The sequence below is a fragment of the Rhea americana genome, unplaced genomic scaffold, assembly GCF_003343005.1.
Source record: "Rhea americana isolate MKP2758 unplaced genomic scaffold, rheAme1 scaffold_1, whole genome shotgun sequence".
Classification (NCBI taxonomy): domain Eukaryota; kingdom Metazoa; phylum Chordata; class Aves; order Rheiformes; family Rheidae; genus Rhea; species Rhea americana.
This window is the reverse complement of record NW_028185038.1, coordinates 4,534,048-4,549,274: the sequence shown is the minus strand read 5'-3', so window position 1 is coordinate 4,549,274 and position 15,227 is coordinate 4,534,048. Positions and strand designations below refer to the sequence as shown.

At 39.8% G+C, this 15,227-nt stretch overlaps 1 protein-coding gene across 1 annotated transcript in view; it reads left to right on the top strand.

The window, feature by feature from the left end:
• Nucleotides 1-14,918, top strand: part of SLC2A13 (solute carrier family 2 member 13) — a 146,762-nt gene extending 131,844 nt beyond the window's left edge. Inside the window, exons 8-10 of the mRNA XM_085297865.1 lie at nucleotides 7,549-7,670; nucleotides 7,780-7,932; nucleotides 9,102-14,918. Of these exons, the coding sequence (XP_085153991.1) occupies nucleotides 7,549-7,670; nucleotides 7,780-7,932; nucleotides 9,102-9,328 (502 nt within the window). The 3' untranslated portion in view covers nucleotides 9,329-14,918. The remainder of the gene's footprint in view (nucleotides 1-7,548; nucleotides 7,671-7,779; nucleotides 7,933-9,101) is intronic.
• The last annotated feature ends 309 nt before the right edge of the window (nucleotides 14,919-15,227 follow it).

Sequence of the window (15,227 nt, the reverse complement as noted above, 5' to 3'; positions counted from 1 at the left end):
CTCAAGATAAGGAAGATGAGATAAATATTTATGACACTATTTTAGTGGGTAGCAGAGAGATATCTCTGTTAGTTCCTGGTAGATACAATGAAAAATRGAGCTTGAAACATTGGTGGCATGACAGAAAAGTAAGATAGGTGTAGCTAAGGGTCTGGGGGAAGCCACCAGAGCACAGAAGACACCAGTGTAGTATGAAAGAAACCTAAAGGATTGAACTTTGAAATAGATACAGCAGTATTAAAGAGAACTCTCAGGCCAGAAACACATCCAAAACTGAGTATCTTTGTGCAGAGACAGAATTAGCTAAGCATGTGAAAGCTGCTTCCTCAGACCAGCAGCAAACAGAAGGTCAGGGTACGGGACCACGAAAGTACTCCGAACCCGCGTTTCATGTGGCTGGGATGCTTCCTTTGGCAAAAGGCACAGTAAATACGTTGTCAGCCCACCAGAATCACCTGCTAAGTAGTTAAAAAAAATCCTGACGCATCTTGTATGGCAAACAGTTAAGAACTCCCTTGATGTGATTAACATTGGGGGTTTATTTGTCAGGGGAAAAAGTTGGTCCTGCTTACCATCATTTGATAATCTGCTACTCAGTCTGTTGAATAAACTTGCTCTAGCACTCTACTGGGCAAATTCAGTTGCAGTTGCAAAGCAAAAATTTCTTAAAGAGTTTGGGAAAGTACAAGTATTTGATCTAAACCTCTTTTAAGATTTTTAGCTGAATATTAAGAAAAATGTGTATGTTTCTGTATCCAGGCAGTCAGGAGCGGAGTTAAGTTGGAAGAGAATAATAAATCTAATGCAGATGTGTTTTCTGACAGGACTGAGGAGCATGATGGAACGCAATTATTTCTCAGAGAGGTTTATTTCCATGAAGAAATTATTTCAGTACGGCATTTGCTTGGATAAAGGGAATGTTGAGTGATTTCTTTTTTTAAATTAACAGGCTGTGTACAATGGTGGAAGAACTGATTTTAGGAGGTTTTAGAAGTCTGTAGAATTCTCTCTCTTCTATAAGAAGAAGGTGAAAGAAAGATCAGTAGCTAACAACCAATAAGAAAAATGATGCTCAGTGTGAATAATTGACTATTATTTCTAAAATATAATTATAATTATATTAATAATTGATAATGTAATTGACTATTATTTCTGTACATGTAACATGCTGCTTCCAAGCAGATCTCTAAGAAATACCCATTTTTGTGTAAAACTATTAGAAATACAGATCTTATCTTACAGCACACAATAAAGAAGGCTTGTCTAACTTCTTTGACTCAGTCATGGATAAAGCAGCCAAGCTTCTGTCTTATTTTTTTATTTATCTTTGACTGTGTGCTTTTAATTTCCCAGATGCACAATAGGAACTGCTGGTTATTCAGCTTGAGGAAAGTATTTTCTTGTTGGTATTTCTCTAGCCATACTAGCAGCTACTGAAATTATTTGGCATGGAATGTATTGCATAGAGAAAGAAACTGTTTTTGTCTCTTCAATTGAAGATTTTTTAGATATTTTGGACAGCTGCAATTATTGCAACTACTAACCAGTTAGTCTTGTAGTTTCTAGTCTTTATATTGTCTTATATTTATGTATGTCTTACTGTCTTTTTCTGGTCTTTATATAGGACAATATATTGTCCTGTAACAGTGGGCCTAAGAGAAAGCCAGACTAGTGTTGAAGACTACTTCTCACTCGTTCAGAATCATCAGCAATTTGTTGAGGTGACGGGAGTCTCTTACTGAACTAATCTATTTTTCCAAGATTCTGAGTGCATGCTAATGTTTTTAAAACTCCTTGCCAGTTTTAGCAAAATGCTGCAGTGAGTGTGCTGTTGGTATCGTTATATAACGAAGGTTAAGAAATGTCTGAATATTTTGTGGGTACGTTTTTCAAGGCTGCATCTGTTTGTTTGTTTTTTCAATTGCCATCATCTGGCATGAGAAATTTATCTGCATATTTTTAGCAGCATCAGTTTAAATGGATGCGTTATTTTTCCATGTAAACTACAAAATCAAAGCAGTGGATACAGATGCCTCGAGAGAGGCTTGGATCCTCAGCAGGTCTTCTCTGAGGAACAGAAGCTGGTAACGAGGGTACAATGAGAAAGTTTGAGAATATGGATTCACGTATTAGTCGTCTTGAAATTAATCTTGCTATGTGCCTTTAGGGAAGAGTTATGCTTTGTTTGTTACTTCAGATAGCATCTTACCTTATATATAAAGAATTTTCTGCATTGAAGGAACAGAGCTTTTTTTCCAATACACTTTATAGTTTCACTTGTTTCTGAGGGTGTGCTGATACTGCTATTTTGAGTGCATATGAACCTGTGGTTTCTTACATACTTCATTTTTAACAGTGTGCAAACTTAATTTTATAGAGTATTATTTGGATCCCTAATTGTCTGAGCTGTTGTGTTTCTTCAACTTTTTCCTTTGCTCGTGGCAAAAGATATCTGTGGTCTAGTGTGAGAAGTTGCTTAGGAGTTAGAATGATCTCCTGGGAATGAGAGCGTATCCCCATCCTGGTGGGTTAAATCTCATGGATTGCCATCAGGTTCAAGCTCACTGATTTTTGTTAAATCATGTGCTATCATCAAACTAGCTTCTTTCCTCCTCAGAAAGAGTGCTCTTTTTGTGACTGAGGAGAGAATGAACCTCCTCCACACTCTGAAATACTGATGGCAAATTCAGTGTCCTTCCCTTTCCCACAGCTGCGTTAAGGTTAAAGACACCTCAGGAACCAACACTAACATTTGACATTATCACCAGTTAAAATATCCTGTTGCTGTGTAGGCTTAATAACAAGCGTCAAATAAATAATAATCTAGAAAAATCTATACGCAATAGCCACATAGCCAGCCACTTTCAGGCACTGTTCAAGAGTGAAATCTTCATGTGTCTGCAAACCACGAATGGAAAGGCAGGAGTATTAACAGAAAAGAAGATTTTTTTTTTTTTTTTTTTTTGGAAGCTTGAAATGCTTTAAGTACTGTATGTATGCAAGAAGTCATCAATGAAAGAAGTAGTGGTTATCTGTAAAGAGTGGATGAAACTGGAGAGCCTTGGGAGAACAGTAAGGGTAGCGGTTTAGAGCTGGTGGCAGAATGGGGTGAGAAGGAAAGGGAAGGAAATCTCATGGAAGTAGTCACAGCGGGGAGATAAATTCGCCTGGATGGGTGAGAGGGCCACAATATCGGAGATTGGTGGCTGCCAAGGAGTACGCGCTGTTTTTACTCAGGAACAGGAAGGAATGGAGGAATTTCAAGTAACTGTTGCTGAACCCCTGAGAGAAGAGGTGAATTTTGAAATTATAGTATGAAAGGAACGTTGGAGAGCAAATACCAAGGACAAGGTGACTGTGTCTGATGTACATGATTAATGTTGTGAGTGTGGTTTACTCAAATGAGCAGAAAAAAATGGACAGGGATAGGAGCCTTTCTGTCCCTGGGAAATGGTGATGAACATTAGACAGTGCAATAAGACAAACCAGTATGTTTAGTGCAATGYCATAAGTTTCCAGCCTAAGCAYTCTGTACCCTTACGTTGTGTGTCCTTGTGCTTCAGGCAGAGTAAGATTTCTTAGCATATTGATGGCTCCTCTGTCGTTGATGATGTGTAGATATTTTGGATGCGTTTCACTTGATGGACAGCGTAGAGGCAGTTGTCAGAGTTCCCTTTAGTGACRTGTCTGACTATYGMTGAATTATTAGCCAGCTAAACTGATACCTTGTTAAATTTWCTCCTTTACATAATTTAAAAATAGTTAGTTCAGACCACAGAAATAGATTTTGTGACAGAGCACCACAATAGAAAATAAAGTATTTTTAGCAGAAAAAAAGAGGACCTCAAATTGTGCAAACTAACTCCAGAATCAAGGAAGAGGTTCTTCTATCAGACTAGCAATTGCTCGTGGATAAACAATTTTACATGTTCCCAAAAATCTTCTACAAAAACCCAGTCTAAACAGCAACTATTGTTCATCAGCTCTGCTTGGTCCTCTATCCTTAGCGTGACCGTGCTTGTGGGGAAAAGTTGAGTCAATAAACCTGGCATACATTTATATTGTTCAGTTTGGTTTGCATGAGCTGAAAGGCTGCACTTTACACAAAGAGATTTTTTAAAAATCTAATAAATTTGTATTACACTGGAGACTAAGTTGGAAATTGTCAATAATCATCCTCTTTGTAATTCAGACACAGAAGTCTGGCATAGTAACAGTCCTTAAGTAGCTTTACCCTTGTTAGAACAAAGAAATAGGGGATTGATGAAACTGTGAGTTAGGTGTAAAATCTTTGCATACTGGCAGAACCTGGTGTTAAATTTGCTCTCAGAGCAGAAGACGTAATTTTGAGATATGCATGTTCTAACAAGCGGTTTAAGGACATGAATTATGAGATTAGTGATTTTCTTTAAAAGTAATTTATTTCCTTAGACTGATTTGATTTAAGTTTTGACCTTTTAGCATTTTTCATTTAAATCCATTTAAGATGCTTCTAAAGGGCTTAAATGACAATGAGAAGCCAGCAGGTTTCATATTAAAAATATATGAACTGTTCAGAATGAAACTTCTAATTCCCACAACAGCGATATCTTTAGAGCCACATATTCCTCACTCAACAGCAAAGCAAAAATTAACAGAAATTTGAGAAGAAAATCGGCTGGCTCTCTTTCTTGTGCTGTGCTAACTTGGTGTTTGCTATGTGCTGCCTAATGATTGCCCTAGTTTGTGGTTTTTAGTGTTGCACTTGAAAATTGTTCTACAGCCAAATTGGCTCCGGTATTACGGAAAATTTAGGTGGATTATCAGGGAAGAGGTTTTATCCTGTTTCATCCTGCTGTTAACAATAACATTTAGACAATGTACCATAGCCCCTTTTTTCTCTTATTTTTTTTAAATGTGCTATAAAAGGCAATTTAAGGGGATGGGGAGTAGATCTTTACGTCTTCTGAGCTAGAGAGTATTATCAGATAAAGCATGGGTTCTGTGACGGTGAAACAAAACATCTAATACCCATAATGTAGGAACGTACTGCTGCTGCGGTACGTGGCCAGTCGGTGGAATTCAGCACAAGGGCTGTTAAAGGTGACTCCGGTTGAGACAGTTTGGTTTTCATTAATCAGAACAAAAATGCTTCATAAATTACCTGTTGAAAATGCGTGATGAAATAAACTCATGTTAAAAGTGTTTAATGTAATGCTGTTATGTTTTCACTTTGGCGGTAACTTCAGAGGAAATGACGCAGTGCTACTTTGGAGTTCATGCTGATGCGACAATTACTCGGCACGATTTTATTTACCATTTCTTTGTGCTGATCCTTGACTGCATGATTTGACTTACAAGCTATTGCATGGGATTTTCTCTGTGTATTTCAACTTCTGAAGAGATTGGTAGCTGCTCATATGCTTTCCAAGCATAGTTATTCCCTTCACACAGGACCAAATTCAGATATTTTATGCAGTAGTGTATTATACAGTACTTRCTAACATATTTGTTAGCAAAATAATAGATTTTGTAGGATTARGAGAATAGCAGTAGAATTGGTATGGAAACCATGCTTGATTAAATATCTAGACGCATGGTGTTGGAGCGTTACTTTTGTGTGTATCCAGAACTGCGAGACTCCAGCAAATGCAGCTATCTTTGCTTTCCTTCTATGTACCACACGGTTTTACTGCTGAAGAATAAGCAAAGCACAGAAGTTATTTCCTGCAAGGTTTCTGTTCAGCCTGGTCTCCGACGCTATTTCTCCCATTTCGAGGCAGTGAATTTGCTTTCTTGMAACAGAATTTGATCTCGGTTCCTGACAGACGGCCGAGAACAGATCAGTGGCTCCAGCAACAGGAGGCTTTCGAGACATCTGTTTTTCCCCCGTGTAGCCTGTGTTGCGCTCTGTCAATGGTAGGACCCATCTGGGGAGAGCTTGTAGGGGAAACAAACATCCAGACCTCCCAGTGCTTGTGTCTGTCTGAATCAGCAGGTTGGTTTGCACTGATGGAGATGGATACAAGATAATAAACGGAGTACATCCTTATTTACAGTAAAATTTGAGAGAAAGCATTAAGCTCCTCTCTGAGGGAGCTGCCAGTCTTACTGGAACAGAATGGAGAAACCAATTTCAGCACCGAGACATTTTTTAAATGTTAATCAGCTTGTATTCATGACCAAACACCTGCAAATGAAATTAGAGTGAAAGAGGGAAGTGGGCAGTTGTAGAAAGTGGGTGATGCTAAGCAATCCTGGGATTTCTCAGCAACGCAAATGCAAAGCAAATGGCTCTGCAGAGGTGAATGGGAGATGGCTATGTGATTACCAGGTGTTGAGAAATTAATTTTTTGAGCATCGTTTTCTTAACTTGTGCAGAATTCCTTGGCTAAATAGCAGCTAGGAACTGAAGCCTGTTGTATCTATGAGTGCAGGGACATGTCTTTTAAGTGGATGTTCAGCTGACCTCTACTTTCTATGTTTTTTTTCACTTCAGGACTGAGAGTGGCTCTGTATGCACTGAGTGAGATAGGTTTTCTGCCTGAGCAAGGAAAGGTAGGGCCCCAGCAGCATGGAAAGGTGCAGGCTGGCGCTTGACTTTGTCAAGAGCCCATGGAGCGCTCGGCTCTCCCCAGAGAGGAGCACCAGCTCCCATTGCTCCGATGCTGCCGCCGCCTCCTCAGATGCAATGTGGAACTTAAAATCTTGTGGCTCCCTTCAGTTAAGACAGTCTTAGGGTTTGACAGTGCTTTCAGACATACATTTTCCCAGGATTTGTTGGATTTACCCCTCCCTGTCCCCAGATTTATTACAAAAATAAGTTGCTGATGTCTGTTTAAAGTGCATTACAATGTTGACAGTTAACTGAGAATACCTTGGTTTGAATCTGTTATTGCTAGAAACAGATAATTTCTACATAGTCCTTGGAATAAAATCACTCTTCTGTCCAGTAGCTCAGACATGTTTTAGCTCAGGCTGTCATCTTCTTTCTACTGTCTAGTTAGAAATGCTGCCTTATTTTAAATTATTCCACCGTGAAGAAGAAATATACTCCTCTTTTCCTGATAACTTCACTTGACTTTGGCACACTTCATGAGCCACGCTGATTATGCCCCAGGTCTGCTGCATGTAGTTCATCAGTGAATTCAGGACTAATTTCTGTTTGACTTAAATGCTTCTTGCTTGCAGCATCTTCACCTTCAAGTCCTGCTGGAGCAACTCTTATTCCACTGTGTAGTATTGGTCTCACCAGTTTTGTTAAGCCTGCTCATGTATAGTAAAGACTACTCATTTGAAGGAGATCCGTCGGTACAAGCCAAGTGTTGAAATTCAGGGGTGTTTCACTGGTTGCTGTTCGTAAGGCCACACAGTCAAACACAGTGTTATTTGTAAAGCAGACTTCCAAATGTAGGATTTGGCTCAAGTGATCCTGATAAGTTCACAGAGTGCATCTGCTTCATCTCAATGTTACATTTGTCAGTTTTTGATAAGACATTAAGTAGTATATGCAGATAGCACCCATTTTCCTGAAAATTCTTTAATATTAGTTTTATGGTTATTTTCCAGGTGTTCAAATGAAACTGTCTTTAAAAAGGAAGATTTATTTTGGGCTTACAACTTCTGCCCCACTCCATACTCTTGGACAGCACTTCTGGGCCTTATTTTATACTTGGTTTTCTTTGCACCTGGTAAGCAAATATTTGTTTTCACAGAGTAAGTTTAAAAAATTGTAAAGCTAAAATGTTGGGCACTGAAGCTAGGTGTTAAACTGAGATTGATCTTTTTTCTAATTCTTAGGGATGGGTCCCATGCCCTGGACCGTCAATTCTGAAATTTACCCACTTTGGGCAAGAAGTACTGGAAATGCGTGTTCATCCGGAGTCAACTGGGTTTTCAATGTGCTCGTGTCACTGACGTTTCTGCATACGGCTGAATATCTTACATACTACGGTAAGAAATAGTTTGTGTCTGTGTGCAGTGCTATCAGTGATGCATAGATTTTCTTTAGAATATGGGCCTCATAATAGTTCTGCACTAAGAAATTCCAGCTGTAAATGCAAAGATCTCAGATACAGTATAGTAGAACTAGAGACCTGATGTGACCTGCCTGGATCATAGAGTTTGATCCTGTTTTCATAAAAAATACTTCCTTCTGTTCTTACAAGAGTATCTAGACAGTTGATGAAAACATGGAAAATGAAAAAAACCTTTTAACTTACTGAAATACGCCAATTTCCACTTAAAAGTACAGCATCTGCTATTTTCCATTTTGTAATGGCATCTGAGGCCACTATCAGATGTTCTTTGCAGAAATAGCTGTGTACTTTGAGATGCTACTGCCCTGCTCCCAGCTGTTGATTAAATCCTGTCTTCTGGAGCCTGTGGAGAGATTGTCAGATTACTGCTCAGCCACTCCAGTACAAGTCATCTAAATTACATTAGACTGATACTGAGTTGTTGTGACCTTCATATTAGTACTAGTACAGAGCCCTTGAGCCACTCTTCAGCTGTGCCAGTCAATTCCTTTGAGTCGTCAGTCTATAAACTAATGGTAGGTAAATGTGTGTTGGTCCTCTGGGACCTCCCTTGGGTCCGTAGCTAAGCTGGGTAATGTCGGGGAACAGGCTTAATCTCAGTGCTGATTTTCTTTGCAGAGGAGTTTTACATAATAATTAGGTGTGGGAGTCACAAGCATTATTTCACTTCTGATTATTTCTTTTTGGCAAAGTTCTCATTTTGAGGGTTGTCTCAGTGTGTTCTTTGCTGTTAAGATAAACGATGAAAGTTCTTACTGTTCATACCTATCTTCTTAGTGGGTATGCAGTGATTTAATTGCTGTTTATTTTAACAGCAGAATGACTTGCCAGAAAAGGATCTATATTATCTTCCATGTTAATTGTTTTTGTTAATTTGCTCTATTACCAAGTGATATAATAAAGCAGTCTTCCCCCTGCATCTGTAGTCAAATAGTTCGTTGTTTTGATGATATGGACAATACAGATTTTTACAGATATCAAAGGACTTTTGTAAAAGCAGCCTCCTGCGTTTGTCATTCCTTTGTTCTGCAACAGAAGAAAGGATGGAAAGTTATGTAACCTGCGTATTATTTTCTGTTGCAGGAGCGTTCTTCCTCTATGCAGGGTTTGCTGGCCTGGGACTCGTTTTCATCTATGGCTGCCTCCCTGAGACTAAAGGGAAAAAACTGGAGGAAATTGAATCTTTGTTTGAAAACAGGCTATGTACATGTGGTATGTCAGATTCTGATGAAGGGAGGTATATTGAGTATATTCGGGTGAAGGGAAGTAATTACCATCTTTCTGACAATGATGCTTCTGATGTGGAATAATTTTCAGCTGCTGATGTATTTAATCATTTAAAAGCCTTCTGGGGGAAGAGCAGCTCTTTGATGACCTCACTGCCCTGCTTCTGGTCTGGTTCTCCTTTCTACTGTCTAGTTAAAAATGCCTTCATATTCAAAAATGCTCCATTTGGGAGGCAGTTCGATATGTTAGTGTTTTCTTGATAACTAAAAGCAATGGCTTCCAAAAAAGATCAAATTCCATTATTATATTAATCAAGATTGTGCAATACTGCACCATCCCGAGATATTCAGTACAGTGCGCTGTACCAAGTGAATATAGAAGGCTCTCCGAGATGGATAGTGGTTATCCTTATCTTCAATACTGACAAAAGTCAAAATAATACAATAACTAATCAGAAAGCAGCTGAGATCTTTTTGGTGCCCGTTCCATAGCAGTCGAGCATAAGGTTCTGCTACGTAGTACAAAAACTGATGAATGCATAAGCTGCTGAAAGGGTAATCATTTAAAGGGATTAACTGAGCTTGAAGATACCGGTATATGCTCTGTGTATCAGAGGGAACATTTCCCTAATTTACCCTAATAGAATTTCACTTCTATTTATGTGTAATGATGTGTAGAGGAGCCATACTCACCTATGTAGTGTTTCACTAGGGTGGCATAGGTGTGTGCTATACTGGGTTATCCAGGCGCTGCTGCTCTTTGAGTATACACTACAATCAGTAGTTGTAGCTGTGAGATAAACTGCCAAAAATAACTTCCTGATAGCAGTAAAACAGAGCTAAGTATGTGACCACATGTACAAATGAACTAGTATCTACTGCTAAGTACAAAACTTCAGTAAATCATTTTTGTTGTCCTTTTTTGCATGTGAGCATTTGGGAATGTGCCTACTTTTGAACACAAAATATCATGAGCTTAAAAATAAAAGGAAGAGAGAGGTTTTGTGCTGCTAAGTGCATCCTGATCATTCTTCTTGTGCCCTTTGCTCACGAAAAATCATATTGCCTTCGGTTTATATGTTCAGAGTAAATGAATCCAAGCAAATTTTTCCTTCAGGTGCCCTTAATCAACTAGTGTCTTACTAGATCTAAACAGAAGTATTAGCAATGGACAGAAGCCTGCATCTCATATTAATTGCCTTATTGAAGCATTGCAAAATTGTCAAGAAAATACCAGGCACAAAAATCAAGTTGGCTGCCTTTAGCATGGTAATGAAAATATTTATGGTATTTGTTCACCTGCCATGATTACTTGCCTTGGCAAATTGAGTTTTATGCAGCTACCTAAAAATATTATTATTTTTTTTCTTTGCCCTAGCCTCACTGCTTTAATTTTTCGGAGGTATGAGTTTGCAAATATGAGAAATTCAAACTCTTATCTTTGAAATATTTGCTTCATGGAAGAATATGGAAAACCCCCTCTGCCTATGGTCTGTTCCCCCATTTATGTGGTAAAAATACATTTATTTTCATTGTTTAAAGATTAAAGAAATTGTTGGGTTCATTGGTTTTTATAGATAATTTGGGTTGAAAAATACTTTGAAAGTAAGAGTGCTATCAAAATAAGACTGGATATTTGTAACTAAATTATTCTTGTTGGATGACATGTGGATATTTTTGTTGTTGGAATGATGAAGTCTGTTATGCTATCGAGGGGGGTTTCTTACTCTTTAAGTTCTGAACTTCAGTGATTGAGGTGTATGTTGGGTCATTTTCTTTATTGCTTGATTAATCAAAGAAATATTTTTAAAAAGAAACATTTAAAAATATCTCTCTGTAATCTGGCTGGAAATAAGAGGGGAAAGCGTAGCGGACAGAGGGAATTTGAAGTGACTCATGGTGAACGGTGGACCTGGAGCGTTTCCTGGCGTAGCGAGAGCGCTGGATACTCAGGCCTTAGATCTTTCCTCTCCTTTAAGCGCACAACGTTTTTATGCTCCTAAGCACCAGCTGTTGAAAACGTTCAGGTCTCCAGAACCATATACGATATACCCACGGCAGAATAGCTCTGTTTGGCTGTCACCTCTTCGAAGCCTTCAYCAAAGGTGCACTACCTTAAATGAGAGAAAGGGATACTTGTCACGGACAGGAACAAGATGGTCTTGAGAGTATGGAGGTTCCTTCTGAAAAAAACCTGTCTTTCAGGACCTTGCTCGGAAGAGTTTCCGTGTCCGGAACAGCGCAGGGATCGGTGTTTCGCATCCACCCCGTGCTYGCCTGGCCCCCGGCGCGGGGGCAGAGCGAAGCGGGTCTGTGCTGGCTCTCGAGCAGGGGCTGTGGCTCGGACCCCGCGGGGCGGCAGCCGGCGCGAGCGTCCCCGCTCGGCGGGCTGCAGCGCGTCGCCGGCGCTGTGTTGCACTTAGGTCCACAGCTAGAGGAACCCGTGGCGTGACCGAAGCGAGGGCCCGATGGAGCTCGCGCTGCCGGGATCAGCGTCTCTCTTGTTTTTTTGCAGGCAGCGCTGGGGCTCTTTAGCAACCGAGGATCGCCTTTCTTTGCCCGCTTTGTTTCGCAGATGTTCTCAAAAGTGACATTCAGTTGTGGTCAGTCGCAGGCTGGCCTCCAACACAGCAGCTGGATCAGATGGAAGCGATTTTCTAAAGTTTTGCATCCCATGCCCTTTTTTTCTTTCTTTTTTTTAGGCAAGGTGATTAAAACACCTGCATTTTATTCATGATTGCCACTGGTAACAAGGGTGCAAAATGTATCGACTGCTTTATTGTCACTCCCCCCCGCCCGTGCAGCCCCGAAAAGTTGGGCTTAAGTCTTCCTTTTCAGGTTGCTTTATACAAGGATAACATTCCGTACGTTCGAAACAGCGAACCTAGTACCAAGCATTATGTATAATAAAAATGAGATCAGATAAATACTTGAAATTAATCTTACGCGATTAGGGTTTTATTTTTAGAATCTGTGAACATTTATAATGTATGAAGAAAATTAAATGTTTCTATTTTGCAACAGATTTTTTATATTTGTGCATATTTTAAGTTTTAAGAGATTTTGCTAAGGGTAGACTTACTAACATTCCAGATCAAAATGATAAAAGTACAATGTAGCTGAATAATTTCTTACAACAGGGTTTTAATTTATAAAGTAGCAGAAGTAGTGTGTTTAAGCACAACATCGTTTTATTAAAAGCTTTCTGCAGAAGATGTGAAATAGTTCCTTCACAAGGCCTGCACACTTGATTCAGGTGTTCTGTGCATCAGGAATGCTACTGGAACCAGTTGCATACTTTTACATGAATTGCATATCGATGATATATCACAATTATATACCACCTGGCGAGCTGCAGCGCCAGCACGTCAGAAATCTTGTAGCAAGAGAAAGGTAGGTGGTGAGGAAGGTTGTTCTAGTGCTGACTTATTTGTGAAAGGGCAGGAAAACGCAGCGCTTCACTTGCGACGGAGTTCAGTGGAGGGAGGGCGGCAGAGCAAAGATGCCACCACGGGCCGGGCCGGCCGCCGGACCCTGAGTTCAGAAAGCTAATATGATTTTTTTCTCTGTAAAATCTGTTTTGCCCTTCTTAGTCCCTTGAGTTGATCGCTGGGGAGAAGTTTTGATTTTCGGGGGCTGTTACGAGACTCTGGGCAGTGAGCGAGGGTCTCTGCTTCGGGTACGAGGGTCYTGGATGCAGCCCCAGAGCCCACAAGGGGTAGTCAAAGCTAGACCTTGCACTTCTCAGCTTTACACCTAACTTCCCACTATCGGCTTTAACACTCTTCTAACATGGTCGGCTGGAAATTTTACTTCTGTGGGAGGTTTTTGCTAGCTAAAGTCTTCATGGTACAAAGAGATCTTAGGATAGAAATGAGAGCGAAGACRAAGTTCTGCTAAGCACTTTAAAGACTAAGATATCTGTGCACTTTTTTTGAGAGAGTCAGGCTAACCAAAATCCATTCCTCTGCATTGGGAAGCAAACAGAGCTTTGTGTACCAGGCCAGAAGCAGATAATCCCACAATATGTGCTTTATGGCAAAATGTGTTTTTATTGCGGGTAAACATTTACAGCTTACATGTAGCTGCTGCCTATAAAGTGACTGAATTGTTCTCTGGATTTTAAGAAGTCACATCTTTTGTGCAAAAATCTTAGTGGTTTTCTATCAGTCTTCATCGCTTTGTGTACAGTACAGTTAAGCATAATCCACAAAGTGGTCTAGGTTGTGGCAGTGTTAAAAATGTCAGCACAGTAAAATCTAGGTGAATATTGTTAAAAGAAATATTGTTGTTTGTGATACTGGGGGTAAAACTCCTTAAAGGCAACTATATATAGATTTTAAGTCTGAGAAAATGGCAGTTCCTATCTATTTTGTGTATGTTTTCATATAGAGAAGGAGTTTTTTATGTGCCAATAATCATTACTGTAGTGTTTTGTAAATGAGTGTTAATGGTGTTCCAGAGTTCTGTATACGAGACTATACTTTAGCCACAATGACCTGTTAGTGTGAGCCAACGGCATGTTTTTAATCTTACACCTTTTCTCAAAGATACTGACTTGTCAGCTTCAGCAGAGCTCATTCACRCCAGTGTAAGTTAGACCAGAATCAGGCCTCAAGAATCCAGAGTTCACCTAAATCTTCCCTTTTTTACCCTGCACTGAAAGAGTGTTACCTGAATGACTTGGTATGAGTAATTGTAAAGCTTGAACTATGGCTCAGTTACACCCCTCAGTTTCATTTGGGTATAATCTTTTGAAATTTGGTTTGACATGTCATCGTATTTATATAAATACTAAGGTGAGCACTAATTAGTGATGATTATTCATAACATRCATTTACTTGTAAATGAAATGTCAGTTTATGAAGTGTTCAAGTAAAGGCAAATTTCTCTTGCTGCCTTAAACTTTCCACAGACTTTGGAGGGGACTGAATGTATAACCATCATTGTGACTTCTGCAGGAGAAGCTTGATTTTGTGGGACAGATCCTCAGCAGGTGCAAAATGACCCGGCTCCATGGTACCAGGATGCCTGCTCTGACTTGCAGCGCAGGCTCTGCCTAGTGCATACCTGTCATCTGTTCAATTTTAAGCATTTGAATARTCCCCATGAACTCAAGAGGATTATTCATATGCTTGAAATTCTTCATGTGCTTGAGTGTCCTGCTGGTTCAGGGCATAGTTGGGAATTGGCACTAGTCATGCATCAACCTTTTGTCCGGAATCTCTCACCTCTGCAGAATCTCTACCCGGATCTTCCCGCGATAAATTCTATTTAGAATATTTGAAACATTATTGGAGACCAAATTTGTAGCACTACTTTTGTTTTTGATGATAACATGCGTACGAAGCCATCAGGCATACGCTGATCCCTGGATGCCTGTTACATTATATAGCACAGAGCAGGTTTTGGCAAAACCAGTTGTCACGTTGTCTGTTCAAGTTCTTTCTTAACACTGTCAAACATGTGCCATTTCCTTTTGCAGCCAGTCAAGCCTATAATGTATGAAAGTGTTGTACATTTTCTGAAACTTAAGTGATGTGAAATTATTTAATTGACTTCCGTTCTGATTGCTTTACTGAGGTTTGGTCTTTACATAAAAATATCTACCAAGAATTGTCAGTGCCAGAAGTGTAAATGAACAAAATAAAAAGTGAGATAGTTAATTACAGAATCTTTCTCGGGCTTTTATTTGTTCTGGTGTTCAGGTCCCCTTTCAGAGTTGGAAAATCTCATTGCCCAGCAAAAGGAGCTAAAATAGGGCATGGGCATAAAAAGGCATTTTGTGGGCATGGAATAAGTGAATGATAAGAAGAATGGTCTTAAACAGTGTGTTTCAATCCAGAGAGTGGTTTTGTGATGATGACAGACCTTTCAAAACTGGCTGTTTTCCCGTTGTTCTTAGCGKATTTAATTAAAGGGGGGCTGTGCTCTCCACAAGAGCACGCCGCCGTCCTCCCTGCCCCCCGCCGCATCCCGTGCG